Source organism: Nicotiana tabacum, chromosome 6, assembly GCF_000715075.1.
Source record: "Nicotiana tabacum cultivar K326 chromosome 6, ASM71507v2, whole genome shotgun sequence".
Lineage (NCBI taxonomy): Eukaryota > Viridiplantae > Streptophyta > Magnoliopsida > Solanales > Solanaceae > Nicotiana > Nicotiana tabacum.
This window is the reverse complement of record NC_134085.1, coordinates 146,005,346-146,015,442: the sequence shown is the minus strand read 5'-3', so window position 1 is coordinate 146,015,442 and position 10,097 is coordinate 146,005,346. Positions and strand designations below refer to the sequence as shown.

At 33.3% G+C, this 10,097-nt stretch overlaps 1 protein-coding gene across 1 annotated transcript; it reads left to right on the top strand.

Moving 5' to 3' along the window:
• The first annotated feature begins 3,398 nt into the window (after nt 1-3,398).
• On the top strand, nt 3,399-8,132 carry LOC107817967 (importin subunit beta-1). Its single transcript, XM_016643864.2, has 3 exons — nt 3,399-3,584; nt 4,627-7,048; nt 7,153-8,132. Exons 2-3 carry the CDS (start codon nt 4,632-4,634, stop codon nt 7,349-7,351), a joined length of 2,616 nt encoding a protein of 871 aa, XP_016499350.2. The 5' UTR covers nt 3,399-3,584; nt 4,627-4,631; the 3' UTR covers nt 7,352-8,132.
• The last annotated feature ends 1,965 nt before the right edge of the window (nt 8,133-10,097 follow it).

The following is a 10,097-nucleotide window of genomic DNA, read 5'->3' as shown; positions in this document are numbered from 1 at the left end:
TAATAAAAATTGTCTACTTATGAACTTTAATTATATTTTTAGTTTTTGGTTGAAATTATTTCATAATTTTCTTTTGGCTTTATCTAATCAGCCTAAATAAGTGCTCACCCGACCACTTAAATTAAAAAATCGAATGATGTGTAATTTATATATAATCCATATATAATATGTGTATAATCGTATGTTGGTGGTATATCATCTAGTTATATTAGCTATAAAAAGTAAACAATAAATATGGCCGGATATTATGTAAATATTCCATAAGATTTCGATTTTTTGAGTTTATCCATGATATAACTTCTATTATAATAATTTTAAAACTCTCTACTAATATTCAAAATATCTTATCTTTTTATTATCTTTGAATTAAAAAAGTAAAGAGTTTTTCGAAATAATTTGTTTACATTTAAAAAACATATTTCACGTCATACCAATTTTTTCTTTATATATACTCTTTGTTACACTTAAAAGTCGCTATAGAAACTAATTTATCTCTTGTTGAGTTTGAAAAAAAAAAACCTTTCACATAATCTTAATGATTCAAAACTAATATTCTTCAACGAAAAAAATATTATACCATTGCAATATTGGCTTGACTACAGCTAAATGAAGGGGTTTCAACTTATACCCTTCAATTCCTTGAATGTGCTAAATTGAAATTAATGATAACAATTGTATAACTAAAGTTTTGTTATTTGTTTGATGTCCATTTATGCAAATTGACTCTTCAAACAAATATTCTTCAAGAAGAAAAAAGAAACAACTTTTTTTTCTAATAATGACCGATTTTGTGATGTTTCTTTCTCCAGCATGTATGTTTACTTTATTATATATGTAAATAAACTTTTTATTTGGTTTTGTAAACTCTTTTTTGTTATTTAGATAAACATAGACATGTACCCTATATATTACATTATTTTAAAAGAATTTCGCTTTATTCAAATTTAGCTACAGTGTTTCAAAGAACTATATTTATATGATTTTAAATGTGAAAGAGTTTTATAGTTATATGGAGTTTTTTTTTGGCCAGAGGCGAAATAGTATTTAAATAATTATAAAAATAACAAGTTCCTAACATGATTGCATGTGATCATTAACCGAATTAAGTATGATAAGATGATAAAAAGGATAAATTTTGTTTTAATTTAAATTCGAATTTTTGAACTTTATCTATAAATTCAAAATTATCTTTTAATTCAAATTCGTGTGTGTGTGTATATATATTTATGTGTATATATATTATATTATATTATATTATATTATATTATATTTGTATTTAACTAAAATAACCAAATATAGAATAAAATTACCATAAACTATTGACATTTATTAGCTTGTCATTTGGCTTAACCATAATGTCAATTATATATGGTAACTTTCTTGCTTTAATATATATATATATATATATATATATATATATATATATATATATATATATAGAGAGAGAGAGAGAGAGAGAGAGAGAGAGAGAGATATTTTCTAGAATTGGTCCAATATTATGTATTGGCACCCATGCTCCATATAAGTTGAATAGTGCACTTGGTTCAATTCTTAATTATTTAATCAAAGAAACAGGGAACAATTCCCACTTAGTATTTTTTTCCCTCCATGGTGCACCCATATTCTAAAAATCCTAGATCCACATATGCTAACAAACACAAAATTTGACGACTAAAGATAAAGCTCTCATTAGCATAATGATCTAGCATTCAATCTAAAGATGTTTGCAGGTTTTTGTTTATCTTTTTTAAAGAGTGCAAATTGTTGTATTATTTTTTCTAAGAAAAAAGGACGCTCCTTTCAAAGAATACTAAACCAAAAAACGTAATCAAATTGCAATATAATCAAAGAAACTTACTCTAGCAAGTTCCATCTATTCAGTCAGATTAAAATTTGGCAGGCAACTGCCATTTTTTAAGACCCGATTGGCCATAGATTTTGCCAGAATATATTTGATTTTTTTTTGATAAATACATGTTTGTTCATAAATTTTATCCATATTTTGGCAAATTTCCAAAACCTAAAATACAAATCCCAAAACCAACTTTCGGCCAAAATATTACTATTACATTTTTTTAAAATTTCCCCAAATTTTGTATTTTATAAAAGAGCTCATCATTTATTATTTTGTAACAATATTGTTTTGTCTTCTCGGTCATCTGATAGTGTATTATGTAATTCATTATAAAAATGATAATTTTGTACCAAATTTATTTATGTTCAGGACTATTGTTTGCGATAATACAATGAACATTATTGATAAAGGTATTGTTAGGTATTTGTGATAGTTTTTAGAACTTTTGAGTATAAGTCATGTTTCATTTTTTTTTTAAAAAGTAAAATATATTTTGAAAACTAATGTCCAAATACATTTTTATCTTCAAATCAAACTTCATCCAAATCAATTTTTCAAAATAAATTTGGAAGTCCATGGTCAAATGCTAGCTTAATTTAGATATATTGTCATTTTCAATTTCATGTTAGGGACAACTAACATTAGACTTGTCCTATTTCACCTTTTTAAAAATTGTAAGTAGTTACGTTACTGTTCTTGGCGACTAAACAGTCTCCCAAGAACTACCGTGATCTTTGTTACTTAGTACATAAACTTAATTTAGTATACAATTTTCAATTCTTAACTTCTTGTACGTAATTATAATTTATATTATATGTATGAAAAAAGAAAGGTTATTCTTTCTATATATTTCAAGCAACTTGTCATCCGAAATCAAATTTATCCTATTTAAACAATAAATTAAAAATAAAACTTTTTGAGTGGGGATTAATTTTGATTTTATTTTGACACAAAAAGTGGGATGATATTTTAATGATGTTCTGTTTCTCATTTCTTTTTGAGGTGAACACTTGCTTTAAAAAAAATATTTTCTTTGGAAACGTCACATAGCCCGTTTGGACATACGAAGATTTTCACTTTTATTTTAGAATTTTTTTTTTTTTTTTCGAAATCAGCGTTTAGTTATAAAATTTCCAATTTTCACTTAAAGATGCATTTTGAAATTTTTAGAAAATTTAAAAAATTCCAAAAAGTTATTTTTCAAAATTTTTACTCAAATAATTCACAAAACTTCAAAATCACTCAAAATTATATTCATGTCCAAACACAACTCTAATTAAAATACCATTTTCACTAAAAAAACAAATTTCACTTTTTTTTGGAATTTTACCATCCTTATGTCCAAACGCCCACTTAGTTATGCCGTACGTAATTAGGCGGACCAATCAAAATTACCAGGAGTAAGCTTTTCTTTTTCCAGCTGATTAAAATACAGCATAATTATTGCTGTGATTACTATTTGTGGAGCCCATATAAACTAGGCTGGTCGCGGTAGTAGGCGATTACAACCCAATTAAATAAAAGCAGAAAAATAATAATTGAACAGATAGTAGTATTAGATTTTGCATAATTGAATTCCAGCTTTTACATCCGCGTTCTCTCTCTTCACCCTCTTTCTCTCTTTCTCTCTTTCTCTCTCTTCACTCTTTTTCTTTCTGTTTTCTTTTTCCTCTCTGTTAGGGTTTCAGGGGGCGCCGCTTTTGCTTTGTTCGATCTTCACAAGGTTCAGGTAATTCGTTTTAAAAAAATAATTTTTCGAATATTATGTAATTTAAATTTTGATTAGGATTCTATTCAACTGAATTTGATGCTTGATCTATGATGTTTCAAAGATGCTTAATTTTTTAATATTGTGCTTCAATGAATTATTTAATATTTGAACTGTGATCTATTCGTTTCTGGTTCAATTTTTTCTTGATCTGCTTGTTTACCAATGGTTTGGTCTTAAATCTAGTTAGATTGGCTGTGTGAGCAAATTTAAACTGTGGCTTATTTGCATTGAGTAATTACTTATGCTGATTCATTGAGTCTTAAAGCTCTTTTTTAGTGGTAAGATAATAATTGTATTGATGTAATACGGGAAATGCTATTTATACTTGTTTTTGGTGAATGCTTAATGAGTTTTCATTGGTTCCAGTTGATAGTCGAAGAACTTGGTTGTGAGATTTAATGTCACTCTTAACAAACCAAAGCAAAAACTTTGCCTTTTGCATTAGCAGTAGGCAAGCCATCAAGTTTTCCTTGCTGGATTGGTAATTATGTTGTGCCATCAGCTTTATCCTTTTGCTATGTATTGGCTTGTATTTTCTTCTGTTTATATGAAAAACTCATGGCTGGTACATTATGTAATGTGCAAATTTGATCTGCTAATCTTTTCTTTACATAGTTGTTACTTATTCTAGATTCGATTTGGTTAAACTTTGCCATTCATTTATCCTTAAGTGGATTCTCCTGGTTGTTCAAATGTGTATTTATGTTTATATATGCTGTTTAGTGGCTGTTTTGATGAGAGAAAATGAATTTAGTTTGGTAACAATCGGCTCCATTAAACTGTTAGTTGCCTCTTGGTTGCGCTCCTTTCCATTTGAGAAATACTTAATCTAGCAATATGGTTTCCCAATGGATTGTTGCTGTTTTTTCCATTTTTCTTTCTTTTGGTGAAATTTATCTGCTCTCATTCTGTCTAATATTTTTTTTGAGTAGCATTACTTCAGGTGCATTCATTTTGATGGTCCTAGGAATCTAACCTTGAGCATGTCATGTCTTTGCAGATAATATGGCAATGGAAGTCACCCAGGTCCTTCTTAATGCACAGTCAGTTGATTCAACAGTGCGGAAACATGCTGAGGAAACACTAAAACAGTTTCAGGAGCAAAATCTTCCTGGGTTCTTGTTGTCTTTATCTGGAGAGCTTGCTAGTGAAGAGAAGCCAGTTGACAGTCGTAAGTTAGCTGGTTTAATACTTAAAAATGCTTTGGATGCGAAGGAACAACATAGGAAATTTGAGCTTGTGCAAAGATGGCTATCACTTGATATGGTTGTGAAGGCCCAGATAAAGACATGTTTATTACAGACGCTCTCTTCTCTTGCATCTGACGCTCGTTCAACCGCATCACAAGTCATTGCTAAGGTTGCAAGCATTGAGCTGCCTCAAAAGCAGTGGCCTGAGTTGATTGGGTCACTCCTGTCAAATATTCACCAGGTCCCTGCTCATGTCAAGCAAGCTACTTTAGAGACGCTGGGTTATTTATGTGAAGAAGTTTCTCCTGATGTTGTGGATCAGGACCAAGTAAATAAAATTCTGACAGCTGTAGTTCAGGGTATGAATGCTGAAGAAGGGAACAATGATGTGAGGCTTGCTGCTACCCAAGCATTATATAATGCTCTTGGTTTTGCTCACGCAAACTTCAACAATGATATGGAGCGTGACTTTATAATGAGAGTTGTTTGCGAGGCTACTCTGTCTCCAGAAGTCAAAATTCGGCAGGCTGCTTTTGAATGTTTAGTCTCGATTTCATCAACATACTATGAGAAATTGGCTCCATACATCCAAGATATCTTTAACATTACAGCAAAGGCTGTTAAAGAGGATGTAGAGCCTGTTGCTCTTCAAGCTATTGAATTCTGGAGCTCAATCTGTGATGAGGAGATTGATATTTTAGAAGATTATGGGGGTGATTTCACTGCAGATTCTGATGTTCCTTGCTATTATTTCATCAAGCAGGCTCTCCCTGCTCTTGTGCCTATGCTATTGGAGACACTTCTTAAGCAAGAAGAAGATCAGGATCAGGACGAAGGTGCTTGGAATCTTGCAATGGCTGGAGGCACTTGCCTTGGTCTGGTGGCCCGGACCGTGGGGGATGATATTGTTCCACTTGTTATGCCATTCATCCAAGAGAACATTGCGAAGCCTGATTGGAGGCAAAGAGAGGCTGCAACATATGCCTTTGGTTCCATTTTGGAAGGTCCTTCTCCTGACAAGTTAACACCTCTTGTTAACGTTGCTTTGAATTTCATGCTTACTGCATTGACAAAGGATCCTAATAGCCATGTGAAGGATACGACTGCATGGACCTTGGGAAGGATATTTGAGTTTCTTCATGGTTCTACAGTGGAGACGCCCATTATTACTCCAGCGAACTGTCAGCTGATCATCACAGTTCTACTTCAGAGGATGAAGGATGCTCCAAATGTTGCTGAGAAAGCCTGTGGTGCTCTCTATTTCCTTGCTCAAGGCTACGAGGATGTGGGTGCATCATCTCCCTTGACACCTTATTTCCAGGAAATTGTGCAGTCGCTTCTTACAGTTACCCACAGAGAAGATGCTGGTGAATCACGTCTTAGGACTGCTGCATATGAGACATTGAATGAAGTTGTTAGGTGCTCAACGGATGAAACAGCTCCAATGGTTTTGCAGCTTGCTCCTATCATTATGACAGAGCTGCATCAGACTCTTGAAGGTACAAAGCTTTCATCTGACGAGAGAGAGAAGCAGAGTGAGTTGCAAGGTCTTCTGTGTGGATGCTTACAGGTCATTATCCAGAAATTAGGGTCTTCAGAGGCAACCAAGTTTGTTTTCATGCAGTATGCAGATCAGATCATGAGCCTTTTTCTCAGGGTTTTTGCATGTAGAAGTGCTACTGTGCATGAGGAAGCCATTCTTGCCATTGGAGCCCTAGCCTATGCAACTGGTCCTGACTTTGCCAAGTACATGCCTGAATTTTACAAGTACCTGGAAATGGGACTTCAGAATTTTGAGGAGTACCAAGTGTGTGCTGTCACGGTTGGTGTTGTGGGTGATGTATGTAGAGCTTTGGAAGATAAGATCCTACCTTACTGTGATGGTATAATGACTCAGCTTCTCAAGGACCTGTCAAGTAACCAACTGCATCGATCTGTAAAGCCTCCAATATTTTCATGCCTTGGTGACATAGCTTTGGCAATAGGAGAGAATTTTGAGAAGTACTTGATGTATGCCATGCCAATGCTGCAGAGTGCTGCAGAGCTGTCCGCCCACACATCTGGTGCAGATGATGAGATGATAGAATACACAAATCTTCTGAGAAATGGAATTTTGGAGGCTTATTCAGGGATATTTCAGGGCTTCAAGAATTCCCCTAAAACGCAGCTTCTGATTCCATGTGCACCTCATATCCTGCAATTTCTGGATAGCATTTACATGGAGAAAGACATGTAAGTATTACATGATTCCTTCTGCATTGCTCATTTTCTTTATTTAACGAAGTCATTTCTGTTCTAATTTCCTGGATCTATCCTATTTTTCTTCTGAATTTTAGGGATGATGTGGTGATGAAAACAGCTATTGGAGTTCTAGGAGATCTAGCAGATACTCTGGGCAGTAATGCTGGTTCATTGATTCAACAATCATTATCAAGCAAAGACTTTTTGAATGAATGCTTGTCGTCAGATGACCATTTGATTAAGGAATCTGCTGAGTGGGCGAAGTTGGCCATCAGTCGTGCCATTTCAGTTTGAGGCTGTGGCCACTTTGGTACATTCTTTTTTTCTTAGTAAGTCAGTCCCTGCATGCATATGGTTGGTGTCCAGTTGGGTCCGAGATTGCATTCATGAGTCTTGTCATTGCCATTATCTGACAGCGGAGGAAATTTACCATCATGTTGTCATTAACTCATGCGCCAGCACCATGGGGTCGAGTTTTTGGTTTTGCCATGGAGGGGGTGGGGGGAGGTTACTACTCAAGAGTTGAAGGTCTTCCATTCAGAATTGCATGTGATTTTTGTTGGTGCTGTGCATTGGGGTTGAAAGGGGCCTGCTGTCATTTACTGAATGAACATGTCAGGCTACTGGTTTGTTGGTCTTCCATCCACGAGTCTATCTGGTAAGAGAAATGCCCCAAATTGTCCCGGCGCTGCCATCTTCTCCAAGGGCTTTAAGGGTCAGCATGTATAAGGTCAAAGTTTTGGTAGTCTTGATACTTTAAGCCAAAGCTTCTTTGATATTGTCCCATCTATTTTTTTCTTTGGGTCTGTCAGTCGTTATATTGGTCAAAGCAGCTGCTGCATTTTCTTTACTGTTAAATTGCATACCATCTCATTCATTTCATTTGCATATACTGGTGGTGGGGTAACCCACTTTTTTATTTAGGGCATTGAGTCTGCATCTCCATGTTTTTACTTTTTCTGGGTTGTTTTTGCCAGTAGGTATTTTTGCACGTCTGTAGTAGATCGTGCATCCATGAAAGCATGTAAGCTTCACTTCTCATGCTATTACAATACAGTTTTTTCCCCTCTTAAAAGGATCATGCTCTTGATCGTAGTATTAGTGTGTTTCTCTTTTTTTTTGGACAAGGCATGATGTTGAAATGTCACAAACTTAGGTGTTAAAGAAAATAGGAAATAGAAGTGTTAAAATTATTTGTACTTTCTGAACTTCATTCATCATATCAAAGTCTGAAAATATAACGCGAACATAGGAAAATTTGTACCAGATGCCATATATTTACCTTTACAAAAGGAAGTTTTTATAGAGGCAAATGTGAGAATATACAATAGCCAGCGAGAGATGTAAGTGGAAGTGTAGAACGACTCCCATGTGGGAAAAGAAATACTGACATCTTATGAAGTAGTCTTATTAGACAGTACCTCTTTCTTGTTGAAATGGAAAGATCGAGTGTTAAAATATGGTACACGCGATATATATTAAGTTAATACTAGTAAATTAGTAATTAAGAGGGTCATTTGATTAAATTTTTCTTATCTACTCATGATGAAATGTAAAGAAAGTTTGGAAGATGTTGTAGAAATTTGTGGAGATAATTTATTCAACAAAGGTAAGTTTGGAAGAAAAAGGTTAATACCTTAGTGTTTTTTCCAAAAATCTACTCCTTAAGGGGGTGCGTAAGATCTCCATGCTAGTTAAGGTGTGCGTGGAATAAACTGATAAGTTCTGATGCAATATGTATGCCTTCTCAGGCTATGTACATGAACTTTTAATTATTAATCAAACTCTAGTTGAATAATTTTGCTTCTGCGAGTGACAAAACATTTGTTGAAAACATATTGTACCAATAGCTATGACGCTGTGACTCTAAGGGGTCGTTTGGTAGGGTGCATAAGAATAATGCTGAATAGGGTGTATTAGTAATGCTGATATTAGTTATGCTTGCATTAGTTATGTTGGTATTAGGTATGCTGACATATTTCTTATCCATTGTTTGGTTTGATGTATTAAAGTATTGCACAATTTCTAAAAGAATTGTTTGTTTACAAAATTGCCCTCAAAACTAGTCCACACTCTAACTTTTTAAAAGAAACATATGTTGGGAAATGTTTTTAAATGAAAAAGTTTAAAAAAAATTATTTTATTTGTCTACTATATTGTAAAATAAAATTAAATATTTATTTATAAAAAAGGAAATAAGCTAAGTATTTATTTATTTACTAGGGATATAATTTTATTTCTCACTATTTGGATTATTTTAAACTTGCATTAATATACTAACTAATCAAGCATATATTTTGAATGACAATTTTGTCTTTAACTAAGCTAATGCATGCATTAAAACTCATTGCATTGCTAATACTATTATTTTCTATGCATTAGTTATGCATACAATAATACCAAATAGGAAATGGAAAAGTAGATATTGTAAGGAGAGAAACATAAAAGAAACTGAAAATAACTTGTGAGCATGCCAAAGGAACAGCAGGTGCCATGTTCAACAGTAGCTTAGTGCTTTAACTGCTCAAAAATCTAAAGTGCGTACACTGATCCAGTGACTCATAAATCAGCTCCAGTAAAAGCCCCCCAACCCCCTCTCCCCCACCCACCCCGCACCCAAAAAAAAAAAAAATCCAATTCCACTCGCTTGAATTCTCTAAAGTAGGTCAGACACTCTTGCAGTGACATTCGCAGAATTTTGTACGAGTCGATTTATGTCACTATTCAGCTAGCACATGAGAGTGGACCCAAACTAGTGTGTATTTTGCATTATTTTTCAAGCAATGCCACATTTATGTAATTCTTAAAAATATATTATATATATATAAAATTAATAAAAAAGCTGGCGTTCGAATGACACCACTTTGAAGCAATGTGTCCGCTACTAGCACTGTAACGTTCCTCAAATTTATAAAAGTTTCGAGACACTAATTATAGAACTAAATTAATACTATTTTATTATATATATATATATATAAATAGGATATACAATTAGAAAAATATTAATAGTTTTAATATTGTTAATTATTAAAAGTGGATA

Bases quoted from the DNA above. Each gene is read 5' to 3' on its own strand.
- LOC107817967 (XM_016643864.2), top strand. From the start codon at position 4,632: ATGGCAATGGAAGTCACCCAGGTCCTTCTTAATGCACAGTCAGTTGAT. The intron at 7,049-7,152 runs GTAAGTATTACA...TCTGAATTTTAG, and splicing joins ATTTACATGGAGAAAGACAT to GGATGATGTGGTGATGAAAA.